Source organism: Mauremys reevesii, linkage group 11 (genome assembly GCF_016161935.1).
Source record: "Mauremys reevesii isolate NIE-2019 linkage group 11, ASM1616193v1, whole genome shotgun sequence".
Taxonomy (NCBI): Eukaryota; Metazoa; Chordata; order Testudines; family Geoemydidae; genus Mauremys; species Mauremys reevesii.
In genome coordinates this window covers 59,227,256-59,243,456 of record NC_052633.1, presented here as the reverse complement: position 1 = coordinate 59,243,456, position 16,201 = coordinate 59,227,256, and the positions used below count along the sequence as shown (strand labels likewise).

General features: G+C 39.7%; 1 protein-coding gene across 1 annotated transcript in view; it reads right to left on the bottom strand.

The window, feature by feature from the left end:
• Nucleotides 1-10,471: 10,471 nt before the first annotated feature.
• DARS1 (aspartyl-tRNA synthetase 1) overlaps nucleotides 10,472-16,201 on the bottom strand; it is a 68,232-nt gene continuing 62,502 nt past the window's right edge. The window contains exons 13-16 of the mRNA XM_039494719.1: nucleotides 14,936-15,016; nucleotides 14,124-14,235; nucleotides 12,839-12,910; nucleotides 10,472-11,103 (exon numbers count right to left, since the gene is read on the bottom strand). Coding sequence (XP_039350653.1) covers nucleotides 11,012-11,103; nucleotides 12,839-12,910; nucleotides 14,124-14,235; nucleotides 14,936-15,016 — 357 coding nt within the window. The 3' untranslated portion in view covers nucleotides 10,472-11,011. The remainder of the gene's footprint in view (nucleotides 11,104-12,838; nucleotides 12,911-14,123; nucleotides 14,236-14,935; nucleotides 15,017-16,201) is intronic.

Sequence of the window (16,201 nt, the reverse complement as noted above, 5' to 3'; positions counted from 1 at the left end):
TTAAGTAGAACTGTATCCTAAACTGTTTTATGGTATTGTACTCAAACAGTCATTGCTGTACTCATTGTACCCTGACAACACTGCTGGATGTCAGGGTGTCCCCCTCTCCCTGCCTGTGTACCTGGTGGCAGCTGAGCTGGGGTTGGGGAAATAGGAAGAGCTGGCTGAAAAAAAAGCCTTCAGGCTCCTGAGTGTTCTGCTGAAGAAGACAGTACTCGCCCAACACCCAAAAATATTTAAATAAATGGTATTCTATTATGGTTTAACACTGTGATTAAAACTGTGTTTAGTGGTGACTTTTAATGTTGTGATTCATAGAATATCAGGGTTGGAAGGGACCTCAGGATGTCATCTAGTCCAGCCCCCTGCTCAGAGCAGGACCAGTCCCCATTATTAACCACAGTTAATTTTTTTTAATCATTTGACAGCACTAAAAACACCCTCAACATCAACAGACTTCTGCTCTACGTTTCTGGTCTTGTCTACACTAAATTTGCTGTTTTAGTGAGGTTGTTGCATCTATACACATATACCACAACCAGATTACACTTCAGCAGGATTAATACCTGGGTAAAGTTCAGATCATGTACCAACATGGATGGAACTTAATACAAGTAATTCAAATACTCCTCCAAGCACTGTCCCTAAGTCCAGTCTTCACTGCTTAAGTGTTCTGTCTAGGTTACTGTCTGCACTCCATTGCACATGGATCAACTTGGCTAGAAGTCATGTACCCATACAACTAGCACTGTGCTGTGGTCTATACTATCATATTACAAATTGCATCAATACAAAGTACTTTTGCAGAAATGCTATAATGTCTTCTACCCAAGTCATTTTACGAACAGCAACTTAGCCTCAACACATGCCTGTAATGCAAGAAGTTATCACCCCATGTGACAGATGTAGAAACTGATTCCTGGGAAGATTTGTTAGGGCTTGTCTATACAGACAGTGCACTGTCCATTTACAACTGAGTCTGCTGTGCATTGACTATCTTGCCACACGCTAACTGGATGTGTGGACCCTGCTACAGTGCATTAAAGTTCTGTAGTGTGCTTTGATCTGCTGCTGTTCTCCAGTGAGTTAGTGCATGGCCAGCTAGTGCATTGTAGATTTACACTCCACCTTGCCACGCACATAACTCTCCATATGGACAAGCCCTAAGTAACCCCACTTTTTACCACCAATTCTAAGCAAAGTTTGAGAAGTACAAGATCAGAGTGCAAAGTTAACAGAGGAATCAGTCACACAAACACCATGTGATGAGAACAATTGCAGTAATTTATAATTTTATCAAAAGATCAGATAAAATGTACCTATCAGTTACCATGATGAACTTGAGTCCAGAGTAGGAAAATCAAACAAACAAAAAACACCACTAACCCATCATAAACCCCAGCAGAGCTACCTGTAGAATTATCAGTTTTGCTGGAGATAAACCAAATATGAATATAAAGCATTACAGTAAATGCACATGGGAGTTATTGAAAGAGTTGATAAGGTTAAATACCTGTAAGGTGAACACAGGAGGTATTAAAGGTTTTACAGGAATGTTTTAACTCCTTTCATGCCAAGTCCACATTGAATGAACAATTGCTATCTAGTCCAGACATATATATATGTGTGTGTATACACATTATATTGATAGGTATTATGCACCTGGTATTAATATTTTATATATATATATGTGCACATGTGTGTGTTGGGCAATCATGATAAATTATATTATACTTATTCTTTCCTACTTATGCTAAGGCATATATCCCATGATGCTCCAGGACAAGTATAGCTCAGCACTTGGCTTTTGCAAATACAAAAACTGTCAAAAGCTAAATGGATGAGCATTATGTTCTAAAATGTAATATCTGGAATCAAAGATACATGGAATTTCAAGGAAATAATGTAAGATGTATGAATGCTTTGTATTGGGGAGTATCTACATGCCCCTTCACGTCTGGAATTTAATATTCAGTAGAAAAATAGGAAAGTACAGGAAGCACCAAAGACCAAGCTGGCTAGTTCAACTGTAAGTGATGTGAACAGGATTCTGTAACTTGTACACAACTATCCTATGAAAAATAGCTAGTTTAAGGGGGCATTTGGGATGCACATCATCAGGGTAAGATGAACTGAACACATTGTGAAATTTCACTTCCTGGGAAGGACTGGCAATATATTAACTCTTTATCCTGTACCATCTGTATTGTCTTTAGACAGTACATTTGACTGGGCTTGGTTATTTAGTCTCTTGAACATTCTTAATAGCAAATTGCAAGTATAGTCAATGAGTTGGCTGTACCCTTTGAGTCAATAACTGCTATGAGTAACAGTATTTAGAGCTCCTTTTTTTTAAAAATAGATAGCTCTGGATTTTGGGGCTGCTGTTGCTTGTAACCAAGAACAATGGAAACTGGACAGTCAGTCAGTAAATCCTTGTGTGCTCAAGGTGAGTGACTGGATTCCATGCCGTTTACTTCATCCTTAAGCCAACATCCAGGTCCTTTAACACTAGCAGCCAATATGAACAGGTAGTAATATGAATCAGTAATATGTCTAGTGAAATATTTGCAAAGGTGCATGTTACTATAAAAGGCTAAGTCTGGTCAAAAGGGGGACCTGGCAGCATCTGGTCAGATCTACTGGCCGGACACCAAAATTCTGGTTACTGAGGGCATGGGAGGTGCCAGGTCATCACCTGTGCCAGTCCCTACTCAGCTGGGGCCATCTCCTGCCTGTGTCTGAGCACTGCAGCTTCCAGACCCAGCTGTGCAGGCGAGTCCCACCCAACCTTGAGGGGTGGGGGAGCAGTGAGTGATGGGGAGGGGGAAACAGCAGCAAAGGGGGTGGGGGAGGCAAAGCCTTGGGCAGAAAGAGGTGAGGCAGGGTAGGTTCCAGCACTCCCACTCAAGTGTCCAGTTTTTAAAAATTACAAAGTTAGCAATTCTATCCCACCCCTCCCCAAAATAAGCAAACCATCACATAGTTCACTGTGTGTGTTACACTCCGTCTGCTGTGTCTAATCAGATCAGGGGACGGCAAACTACGGCCCGCAGACCAGATCCGGCCCATCAGGGCTTTCAGTCCAGCCCGTGGGATTGCCAGCCCCATGGCACAGCGGGGCTAAAACAGGCTCCCTACCTGCCCTGGGCCCATGCTGCTCCCGGAAGCAGCTGGCACCATGTCCCTACGGCCCCTTGAGGGGGAAAGGGGCAGAGAGCTCTGTGCACTGCCCTCACCTGCAAGCTCCCATTGGCCGGGAATGGGGAACCGCGGCCAATGGGAGCTTCGGGGGTTGCCCCATCCCCAGGAGCTACCGCCCGAGATGCTGGCCACCTCTGGGAGCAGCATGTGACCAGGGCAGGCAGAGAGCCTGCCTTAGCGCCACTCTCATCCTGGAGCCGCTCGAGGTAAGCGGTGCCGGGCCGGAGTCCGCACCACAAACCCCTCCTGTACCCTGCACCTCAACCCCCAGCCTTGAGCCCCCCGTCACACCCCGCATGCCTCCTTAACCCCAACCCCCTTGCCCTGAGCCCCTTCCTTCACACCACACCCCCCCCCACATTCCCAACCCCCTACCCCAGCCCTACATTCATGGCCCTGCATACAATTTCCCCACCCAGATGTGGTCCTCGGGTCAAAAAGTTTGCCCACCTCTGAATTAGATTGTAAGCTATTCAAGGCAGGTACTGTCTGCTGCTCAGTGTGCTCTTAGGTGCTAGCATGATAAGTAATAAATAAAGGTTTTTGATCTGACAAAAAACGTAAGCAAGTGCTTAACACCATGCATGTGTTTCAAGTGCTTCACAGGATCAAGCCCTAAGCAGACAACACACAGAAAGAGAGTGGAGGACTAGGACTGTTTTAAGAAAAGGCTTGGAGAAGACTGAAGCACAATAGATCAGGTCAGGGAGCAGGTTCCAGCATTGCAAACTTACAGAATTTTTTTTGTGAGCGTGGGGATTTCAGTGGGTGCTAGAGCTCATCTCCCGATGATGTAAGAAGTTCCACCCCCCCTTGTGAAATTCAGACCTGTTGGAAGGTTGCAGAGCCACTCCCCTATTCTCACTGGATGGGAGGAAGGAGCAAAGAACCCTGTAGCTCAGCATAGCTTTGCTCCCTCCTCTCTTCCTGTCCTGCTTGCAATACCTGGCCTGGGAAGGAGCAAAGCAGACCCCGCTTCAGGCCCCGAAGCCCAGGATAGGGGAGGTGAAAAACACCAGGAAAAGAAGAAGTGAGGTTGTTGGGGCTAAGGGGCTGAATCGATGGCTGGGCTGGACTGATCTTGGTTGGGTCAGGGGTGCTGAACAGGGGCAGAACTGATGGGGGGACTGGGGAGTGAGGATTAATGGCTGGGCAGGGGATAGGCAGATGTGGGGGCAGCAAGGACCAAAATCACCTTACCCAATGCATTCAGGAGAGTGGCTAACAATAAATTTCTCTCTGACATGGAGGGGGAGTTCAAACATCAAAAGAGAAAATTAGAACAATACTGTATAGTGTGAGTGGGGGAGACTGGGGTTTTGTGGGCCAATCATGATTTTTGATTTCTTGATGTTGGAAGTACTGGGATTCTAAGTGCAAAAGGTACAAAGATGTGATGGAGGAAGCAGCTAGACATGATTTGGGTGAAGAAAAAAGGTAGACAAGCAATACAGGCCCTGAACTGTGCAAATTGTTTGCTTTTTATCTGTATGCAATTAACATTATCTACCTTATCCAGGTACACTGACCTTTGCTGTAAAATTTAGGCAATACATTTCTCTTGCAATTAAAAGATTATTTTTGTATTCTTTGTGATCTCTGTCATTCTTTAATGGCCATCCCCTTGATGCTGAAAGTTAATGTTTCCGTAACATGAGACTGCAGCAGAACACATGTATCATGGCACGCTACCATTATTTGGAACATTGGCGGAATCTAGTCCATCCCTTCCTCTCCACCATATTTTATTTCAGAACTCAGGAAGGGGATCGTCACTTAAGATGAGTAATTTCCATTGGTTTCCACTTCTGACCTCAACACACTAGATTGGTAGAACGAGCAAATACATTCCTCACTGTGAACAATGTCTATTTTGTTAGCAATGTAAACATTTACCCTGTAGGTCAATGTGAAGTTAAAGAAAAGCCATGGCATTAGAAATTAGCAGAAAATGCAGAAATTAGTTCACATTAGCCTTATTTGGCCTGTTAATGACTAGTGCACTTGTAAAAGTGATCCACATATAACTTTATAATGTTATAAAGTTGCATCCGACGAAGTGGGTATTCACCCACGAAAGCTCATGCTGCAAAACGTCTGTTAGTCTATAAGGTGCCACAGGATTCTTTGCTGCTTTTACAGATCCAGACTAACACGGCTACCCCTCTGATACTTTATAATGTGAATACTCATGTTACATGGATATTACTCATGCTAAAATCCAACTCTTGTTTTGGTTCTCATATGTAGAAGGGCTTTAAGTCTTTTAAAAAACCATGTGAAAGTTAATGGAATCTGCATACTGCTTCCCATACCCTCCTCACCACCACCCCAGGCACTGTCATTACAAACTGAACACTTGACCAAATTCTAATAGTGGACAGATGTTCAGGAAAAAAAAGTGCACTGTGAAGTTAAGTTAGAAAAAATGGTGACCACTAAGACCAAGAGATTCTCACAAGCAGGAGAACAAATACTTGCAGATGAAGAGACTACAAATGAAGAGAAAACAGGCTAGATGGAAAGGAAAGGAAAACAGACTAACATTCACAAGTATATAATAGTGCATATAAAGGAAGCTAATCTAAATACATCATTTTTTCTTTTAACTGTGATTTTTGGAGCAAAGTATTCTGTTTCTCTGCCTCATCTGACACCTGGCTGGAGATGAGACGGAGTAAAACTGTTAAGAAAAGAAAACTCAAGCCAGGCAGCTGTAATTAGGCAGGACCCAGTCCAAGCATGAATGGAGCAGCCAGAGGGGGAAAAGGAATAGGGATATCAAAGCCAGATACTATAAAATGAATTTTCTCCTCTTATTAATAAAATGCACCAACTTCTCTTGCTCTTAATGTTCAAAGCAACTTTCACTAGCTCTGTGAAATGGTTTTTGCTTCATAATAGGAGAGACTGGTTTCTCTGCTAGTTTATTGTCTACAGGATAGTATGCCTGGCAATACTCCTAAGTGGATTGTCCTTCTGCTGGGCAGATTCAAAGGCAATTCAGAGCTGTCAATCAGGAAGCCCACTGCTCTGTAGGTCCACCCCATAACTGCATGCTTCTGACTGCTAAAGTTAAATAAGGGAATGGAAATATTAATAAGGTTAGCTTCTGCCTGATTTCCTGCTGGCAAAGGCAGGACTCTGTTTCTATGCAGCCAGTGGATGATCTTCAGAGCCCTGGGCTTGCTGATTGGCAGCTCTGAATTGCCTTTGAATCGGCTCAGCGGGACAGAGAACTCTCTTCTGAAGAATACAGAAGTGTTCTCATAAGAGAACTACCCCCTAGGTTTATTTTGTATGAAAATTTTAGAAGTAAAGCAAGTTTTACAGAGGCTCTGTGGCTATTGCTCTCTAATATCCTTTCAGATTCTGGAATGTTTATCAGACTCTAATGTCATTATATATTTAAGAATACAAAAAATAGAAGTCTGGATTGGAAAAAAGGAAGCAGTCATGCAGATCAATGATAAAAAATTTGGGATCCCTCCTGAAAATTGGTGGAAATTAAGGATTATGCACAATTGATTTTTCTAAATCTGCTATAGGAGATTCAATATTTATCAAGACAGCATCCATACAACTGTAGGAGAACTATCTGTAAAGTTGTAACTGTATGTTATAATAAAGTGTTTTACCCCCACATTAAAAAAACCCACCACCATAGCAGAATGTAAATCTTAATGCAGAAGGTGTTTATTCTTGTGAATTATTCTTTAGGAAGCCAAGAGGAAATTGCACATTAAGGATTATGCATATAGAGAAGTCCAGCTTCACATTCTAAATATGGCCCTAGTGCAGCCAGTGTGAATAAACTGAACTGAAACATGAGCTAGGACAGCTCCTATGGAAAAACAGATACAGCACATTGCCAGAGAGTATCCGCAGCGATTACATGGTATGTATGCACCAAACATGCTGCATACTTTCATGGCTAAGGGAGCAAATGGCAACCTGCATTTAATTCTTTCTGAAACAGTCTTTCCTCAATTTGTTGTTGGCACAAAACACGAGGCAGTAATTTTTATCATAAATGGGGCTTCCAAAAAAGACTCATCTGGATACATTACCAGCTCTGTATGAAAAAAGTTAATTGAATTTAATTCCCATTGGATTGGCTGAATAAACAACTCTTTTGAAGCTAGAATTTAGTAGTAATTAATCTCTGATAATCAGCTGTATTTATAATCCATTTAGCTTGTTAAATACAACTGGGACACTGCAACAGATTTTAAACAGAAATAAATAATTCTGGGAGAATTCCACAGTAAATCATCACAACAGCAAATCCGTGCAGTGTATTCTCTGAATTGCATGACTTCTATCAAAGCTTTTGGCATCTTAAACTGATTATGTTTTATTAGAGAACTCCATCACAAACCATTAGAGCTTAAAGCCTTGTTAGATGGCAATTGCAAAAACTGATTAGCCTTTTTGAAAAATGCTCCACAGCTGCACATAGTCTGATCCTTGTATTATAACCAGTATCTGCTTTCCCAGGCACTTTAACATCAAGGTGGCAACAACACTTAGCATCTATAAAGTTCCTCCTACAGAAGGATCTCTAAACACGTTAAATGTTAAGGCCAACATTTTAGAACCTGGGAGTCACAGATGCTCAACACATCTGTAAAACAAGTCCATTATACTGAGGTGCATAAAAATTGAATTAAGTGCCTAATTTTTAGGCACCCATATTTGAAAATTTTAGCCTACTGGATAAAGTACAGCACACTGATTAGGTATCTAAGTACCACTGTTTTACAGCTGGAGTGACCAATGTATGGGAAGATTACATGTTTTATCTAAAATCATACAACAAATTAAAGATGTTCTATATTAAATAAATTACCTGCATGAAAGTAATCAACACACAAATATGTATTTCCATAGTGTATTCATAATTAAAACCTCTCATGCAATCAGCAATTTATTACTAAATACATCATATTCCAGCAAACACCTGGCCCTCCACAGACAACATAAAAGTAAATCTAGCATTGATATTTTCAGAGTCACAGCCTATAACATAGCCTCACTCACAAGGTAAAACCTACTTCAAATATTAGCCTCACCAAAATTATGTTTCTAACAAAACAAAATGTTCATTCTGAAGATTTTGCGAGTAGACTTTTCATATATACAAAGATTAATAATTTTAGTTTATTTCATTATAGAAGGCAATGCATCATCTTGAGAAGGCACAACTGACCTTGGTAGGCTTTAAAAAACCAACAAGCTATTGAGAGATGGGAAAAGCCAATCTCAAGCAATTTAAAAGAAACAAAACAAAAACTGATCAGTGTTAGAAATAAGGAAAAATATGACGAAATTGCTCCACAAACTGATGCTTGTGGCTATAATCAAATACACGCATCCTAATTTGTATTTTCCCCCCTCCCCCATATATCTACATGGATTGTTTAAAAGTAAAGAGTAGTTAATACAAGAGCTTTCAGGTGGCAACACAATTTTTCCACGACAAGATGTTCTATATTAAATAAATTACCTGCATGAAAGTAATCAACACACAAATATGTATTTCCATAAATAGTGTATTCATAATTAAAACCTCTCATGCAATCAGCAATTTATTACTAAATACATCATATTCCAGCAAACACCTGGCCCTCCACAGACAACATAAAAGTAAATCTAGCATTGATATTTTCAGAGTCACAGCCTATAACATAGCCTCACTCACAAGGTAAAACCTACTTCAAATATTAGCCTCACCAAAATTATGTTTCTAACAAAACAAAATGTTCATTCTGAAGATTTTGCGAGTAGACTTTTCATATATACAAAGATTAATAATTTTAGTTTATTTCATTATAGAAGGCAATGCATCATCTTGAGAAGGCACAACTGACCTTGGTAGGCTTTAAAAAACCAACAAGCTATTGAGAGATGGGAAAAGCCAATCTCAAGCAATTTAAAAGAAACAAAACAAAAACTGATCAGTGTTAGAAATAAGGAAAAATATGACGAAATTGCTCCACAAACTGATGCTTGTGGCTATAATCAAATACACGCATCCTAATTTGTATTTTCCCCCCTCCCCCATATATCTACATGGATTGTTTAAAAGTAAAGAGTAGTTAATACAAGAGCTTTCAGGTGGCAACACTGTGTTGGGGAAATAATGTACAAGTTTATGAACAGAATATAAAATACTTTACAAAAAATCAATAAAAAATGTAGTTTTTCAGTTCTATATGTCAGAGATGCAAAACAGTGGCAGATTGCTCAATTCACCCTGCTCATAGGATTTATAATTAACAGAACCCAATATTTATTGGATCACATTATTCTCCTGTCTTAAAATGATGGTGTAAATATGTTAAAAACGTGCTCCCTCTTTTACTAACTATTCCATAAGGACTGGACATTAAGAAACCACCTCATAGGAATCTCTATTTAAAATTCATTTTCTATGCATTACTCTTGAAATGTCTTTGCTGATTTCTCCTCACTTATTCCTGTTTTGTATGTTGTCAGAGACTTTACCTTTACAACATGCCATTCTGGGTGCTTCTTTTGCCCCAACACCTTTCTCTTGCAACAGGATTTGCTATAGGGTTGGTCTAAAGAGTTGTGAATATCAGGGAGGCAGTTCCTCCCTCCCTCTCCATAGTCCAAATCAGAAAGGAAAAATTGAACAGTTCTGTAACTCTCAAAAAGTCCAGCTTTGCCCCACTCTCCTTGCAAGGCAATGGGGTCAGTTGCCAGGGCTGGGTTTCGAACCCCTTATTAGGCTGATCTTCCTGGGCTCTAAGGAAGAGAAGAAAATAAACAAGGTAAACAAAGTCTATCTACTTATCCAGAGGGTCCAGGCAGCAGAGAATCTTAAACAGCTTTTCTAGTCAGCAGTCCCTGCTCTGGGGGTTTAGGGAGTTCTGTGACCTAGCTCTGCGTCTGTGTACGTGCCACCCCTTACTGGGCTTAGATACTCACTTTTAAGGAGCTGGCCTTCTCCTGGTGCAGCAAGCTTCACAAGTGTGTGGGGTTGGAGCTGACTGCCCAGAGTAGTTCTTTAACCCCTTCCTGACAGGGGTGGGGCAGGTTCCCACCACATAAATGGGTAATACACACAAAACTAAGAGTGATTCCATTGTCTTTATATTACTTTCTGAAGGAGTTACACAAAAAAACAAACAAACAAACAATTAAACTTCAGGTGTTTGTAGCATCTCTTTCCAAACAACTTCTGTATGCTCAGGATTATTTTATATGAACCCAAAAGGAAAAAAACAGATACAGAATAGATAATTTACTTTGAGTTTTATTGCAATCTATTTTTACAGTTTAGTATGAACACTTAGTTAAGAAAGTTCAACTTTTCACAATACTTAGTTTATCAGGTAAATTAGTTAGTTAGCAACTTGCTACTTTCCGCCTGCTTTTTAGGTTACCATTGTCTACAGTTATTGTTTAAGCTTCGATCAAATACTGTATTACAAGATATACAATCTTGTTGCTGTAAGTTAAAAAAATTCATATTTTTGTAGTCTTTATTGCACAAGTTATTAAAACTGAAGTGTTTAGAAACTTGCTAAGTAATGCACTAGTATAACATTAACTGAATGTAAGTATGACATTACATTAAAAACGTACATACACCTATTGCAAAGATTCCAGATTTATTAAAATACTTCCCTTTAAACAGATAGTAATGAAGGATTCAAAATATTATTGTTGTGGCACTTCAGTAGATTTGACTTCCTTATTTTAGTGCATATTACAAGTAGTCAGGGTATAGGCTGATCAATAGCAGGGGACTGGAGAAAACTTTCACACAGACGTCTTAAGGAGTTAGTCGTTTGGGATCTCGAGGGAACATGGAGGTTTGACGAACATTGCTCAGTCCCAGATAGAGCATAGTTACTCTTTCCAGCCCTATAAAAATTAAATCCAGTCTAGTCAGTCATTAGTTTCTAACTCTTGACAACATGAGCACACAGTTAACAATTCTAGCAAGCTTTATATACAGCAGAGTAAGGACCACACAACAGGGCATACAACTGCTCTCAGATATCAGCAACTGCTCTCAGGTATCAGCATAACTGACTACAAAATGGAACTAGCACCAAAAAAATGCAAGTTTCCCACCACCACACACATTCTGCCATGTGTTACTCTGCCTTATAAAATTGGTTATTGCGTGCCTGGATTGGGCTATGCACACTAAGTAGGTGGGCCCTAAAGGGCAAAATGGGGCCCCAACTTCATTGGGAGCCTCTGGGTGCTACAATTAATAAATAATAAATAATAATAAAAAAGATGGGGAGAAAAAATCATGAAAAAAATCAGTGCTGTCTTAAGAACATAGTAGATGCCAGTACACATCTGAGCAGTTTCTGACAGTGTCTAGTACCAAATATTTCAGGGCAAAGTGTCAGAAACTTTAGTAGACAATTATGGAATAACCTATGCTTAGGGGAAGTTTCTTCTTTACCCCATAGTGGTTATAGGTAATTTAGAACTCATACCTACTACTGGATGTAACTGAAATTATAATTCCTTCCAATGTGTAGTATTGTGTATTTATAAATGCTGAATTTTATGTGCCGTCATGCTCCCCATTCACCTAGCTTTGTTAGGTCCCTCTGAAGTTCCTCACAGTCTTCTCTAGAGACAATTATTAGGTTGGTCAGGACATCAGCAAATGTTGCCACTTCACCATTCAGGCTGCCTTTCCAGCTCACTAACACTTGCATCGGACATAAAGCCCTCTCTGCAATGAGTTGCTTACAATTTCTTATAAATCTAATTACTGAAGAATATATCTGATTTAGAAATTGTTCCGAAAATTTGTTTACAGTTTTCTAAATTCATTTTACAAAGATAAGAAGACACCCATGCAAAGGGAGACCGAAACAGAGAGCATTGGTTTCGGGCACTTACTGTGTTTAGGACACATAGAACTCTATTTCAAAATGCATGAATAGGTCACATTTTGCTGCTGAGACCAGTGTGTGCAATTGCAAATTGCTGTGCTTAAAATGCATTTTAAAATTTAATGCTATACACTTTGAAAAATTCTCTCATTTTTGTTCACTTTAATATTTAAAATGCTCATACATAGGAAGCCCCTAAACCTCAATACCTTTGCTGAACAAGTAGCTGATCAATGAGATTCAGCTGGGTAACTTCACCATGAATAAAATAAAAGCAATCACTGGTTTCTCCTGACTTCAGAATGGTTTAATCAAAAGTAGTGAGGGGCCTAAAGCCTCCACTATCTTTATTCACTTTAAGTCAGTTATAAGAAATCATAGGAAGTAGAGTATTTTTTTTTATTAAAGTTGAGAATCAGAATGATCAATGTGACTAACATGTGATTTATTCTTGTGCTCTGTGCCTCTGAACCTTGGCAGATTGGTCCCTCAATATTTTCCATTTTACGAAATTACTAATGCTCACAATTTAAGCTTCTTTCCTTAAATATTCTTAGATAAGGAGCTTACAATGTTGCTCAACAAGGCCACATCATACATCCAGGTTAACTTTTTGAATTTTATTCTGAACACTTGATTGATTACTGTAATCATAAAGTAACTTGAGACTGACCATCTGATGTTAAACTTGGACTGGAAGCTAGCAAAAAATAAAATCAAGGCAGATACATTACCTATCCCACCACCTGCATGGGGAGGTGCACCAAAACGGAAGGAATCAATGTAAGCCTTTATTTTCTCCAAGTCTAGAGAAGAAAATAATTTTTATTTTCATGCAGAGCTAATGTCTCATCTTACTAATATACTCAAAGAAGCCCAAAGACTAAATGCTTGGGTGTGTCCATAATGATTCTACAAAACAAAAACTGGGGTAATGAAGCCGTGAAACCAGATGTCGGTCTGTAGCCATCAAACAGATGTAAATAATGAAGCACTGTCTAGAAGCTATGACTTTATCTGGAATATTGTCTTTAATTTATAATCAATGAAACTCCATGAAGTCCCCTGATGTGATTTACTAGGGGAATGCCTTTTAGTAAAATAGCAGCTAGGCCTCTACTGTACATCATGGTAATCTTAACCCTTACATAGCTGAGAAATATAGTGGAACATTCATGCTGGTACACTATTCTGAGAAGCTGAAGCTCAGTGTACTCTTTTCAGCTTCTCTGTCTCCTCACAGCCACCAGCAAGAGAGCTCTCCCAGCTGCTGTTTCTTACCTCCAAGATAGATGTACTGCCACCCTACTTGCTACCCTTCACAAAGTATCCTGACTCAATACTCACCTCACCTCTGCTGATTCACTTCTGTTTTCCGCTCACTTCCTTTCTGTCTCCCTCTATTATCCTGGCTGCATCCATGCTGATTCCCTCCCCAGTTCCACTGACAGATGTTCCCTACATGACCCATTCCCCTCTTACTGGTTCAAAGCCTAAGGGTCAGCAGCAGCAGGGAGTTGCACTGGAAGTGGTATACCAGAACCATGCCAGGGTGGGACTTGCTCTCATAAGAGTACCCTGTCTATTGCTGCAGAAAACCTTCCTACTTCCTGTACTCTCTACAGCTCTTAGAAAACAGTTTAGATTTTTCTTAAGGATTAACACTATAATGGATTAAAAATGGTTAAATTAGGAAGAAATTAGTTTGTTATCCAAGAGCCAGTATTACTATTGCAATATTGCCCCAGATTATGGTCTCAAACTGGCCCCAAATCTTCCTTTAAAGGTATAGAAAAACATTCAGAACTCCCTTGATGCAAATGATTCAGACAAGGAGTATGCCTGTCATGTCTGAAACTAAAGACAGAAATAGACAGAGAAAAAGGTTTTCATGTCATGCTTCAACGTTGAACTGTTCTCTCCCTCATTACCAATGCTTTGCAGATTTTGGAAGTCATATGAAAAAAACAAATTCTATCTCACAATTTGTAACCTTTCGAAGTTTAAACATTTTATTACCAACGCCATGATGCTGGGCTCTTTCTGTCAGCAGCTCAGGATCGTGAATTCTCTGAGCCCCAGATAAAATCTCTTCCCCTCTCATGAACATATCATAGGAGTTGGAGTTTTTCTGGAAAGGAAAAGTTTGCATTTCATTAGTAACTGAAGTTGGAGAGAAGGGTGTGTTTCCCACTGACACCTGCTCAGCCTGCAACCAGCCAAGATGCTCTTTTCAGTAACTTCACCTATGATATTTTATGCAGCTAGGTGACGGTGTGAAGTAGTGGGCTGCATCAGTAAACTCAGCTCTGCTTCCTGTCATCACATTTGGACAAACTGATTTGTGAACCTGAATTCTGCCACATCCCATTTTGCAGGATCACAACATTTGTATTTGGAGTTTCAGCAAATGTAAACGTAAAAATGCAGAGCCCATTCTGGCAACAATTAGGGGACTCCATACAAAAACTAAAGAAAGCATGGCTTCGGCTACAGCTCTTATTCCCCTGTAAGACTAGTTTTGCTCTCCATGCCTTAGTGACTACAGAAACAGCAGTACTCTGACAGACAAAGCCTCTGCTGGGAAGTTTTCTCCTATGGGTTTCTAATATTTACAGCTCTGTTTGTTTTTCTTTCTGGCAGATAATACAGGTATGACTCATCAGATATTGGTTTACTCTTAATACCAATGTGAATAACAAATCTTATTGGAAATGCAGATCACATAAGAAAAAGTTTTTAACTCAGCTGTGGTTTGTCAAATTAGGTTTTCATAGCTAGATTAAGACTTTGCTTTTTTTACACTGACAACACTACACAACTTTACTTACAGGATTTCCTGGGTCCGGCATTGTATAGAAAGGCCTCACAGCCAGGGGATATTTGTCAAGAATATAGAAGTCTGTATCGTACTGTAAGAAGATGAAATATTTTAATAAAGTTAATACTAGATCAAATGGGGTGAGGTGAGGGTTACATAGAGGAAGCGACAACCAATTATTCTTTTAAATCTAAACAAAAGGTCTGTTAGTTTAAAACCTCATCTTTTTATTAACTTTTGCACAATTTAAGAAAAGGAGAAACAGTTGATCCATTTATTTTACCCATATCTTAGCTTGAAAAACAATAGTTAAAAAGGGGCACTACTGTACTATCTTTACTAGCTTTTTGGACACTGCATTTGTTATGAGCTCTAGCATTCCTGAATATAAAGTTCCTTGTCCTAGAACATAAGAATGGCCATACTGGGTCAGATCAAAAGTTCATCCAGCCCAGTATCCTATCTACCAACAGTGACCAATGCCAGGTGTCCCAGAGGGAGTGAACCTAACAGATAATGATCAAGTGATCTCTCTCCTGCCGTCCATTACCACCCTCTGACAAACAGAGGCTAGGGACACCATTCCTTACTCATCCTGGCTAATAGCCATTAATGGACTTAACCTCCATGAATTTATCTAGCTCTCTTTTAAACCCTGTTATAGTCCTAGCCTTCACAACCTCCTCAGGCAAGGAGTTTCACAGGTTGACTGTGTGCTGTGTGAAGAAGAACTTCCTTTTATTTGTTTTAAACCTGCTGCCCATCAATTTCATTTGGTGGCCCCTAATTCTTATATTATGGGAACAAGTAAATAACTTTTCCTTATTCACTTTCTCCACACCATTCATGATTTTATATACCTCTATCATATCCCTCCCCCTTAGTCTCTTCTTTTCCAAGCTGAAAAGTCCTAGCCTCTTTAATCTCTCCTCATATGGGACTCGTCCAAACCCCCAATCATTTTAGTTGCCCTTCTCTCAACCTTTTCTAATGCCAGTATATCTTTTTTGAGATGAGGAGACCACATCTGTATTCAAGATGTGGGTGTACCATGGATTTATACAAGGGCAATAAGATATTATTTGTCTTATTCTCTATCCCTTTTTTAATTATTCCTAACATCCTGTTTGCTTTTTTGACTGCTGCTGCACACTACGTGGACGTCTTCAGAGAACTAGTCACGATGACTCCAAGATCTCTTTCCTGATTAGTTGTAGCTAATTAGCCCCCATCATATTATATGTATAGTTGGGGTTATTTTTTCCAATGTGCATTA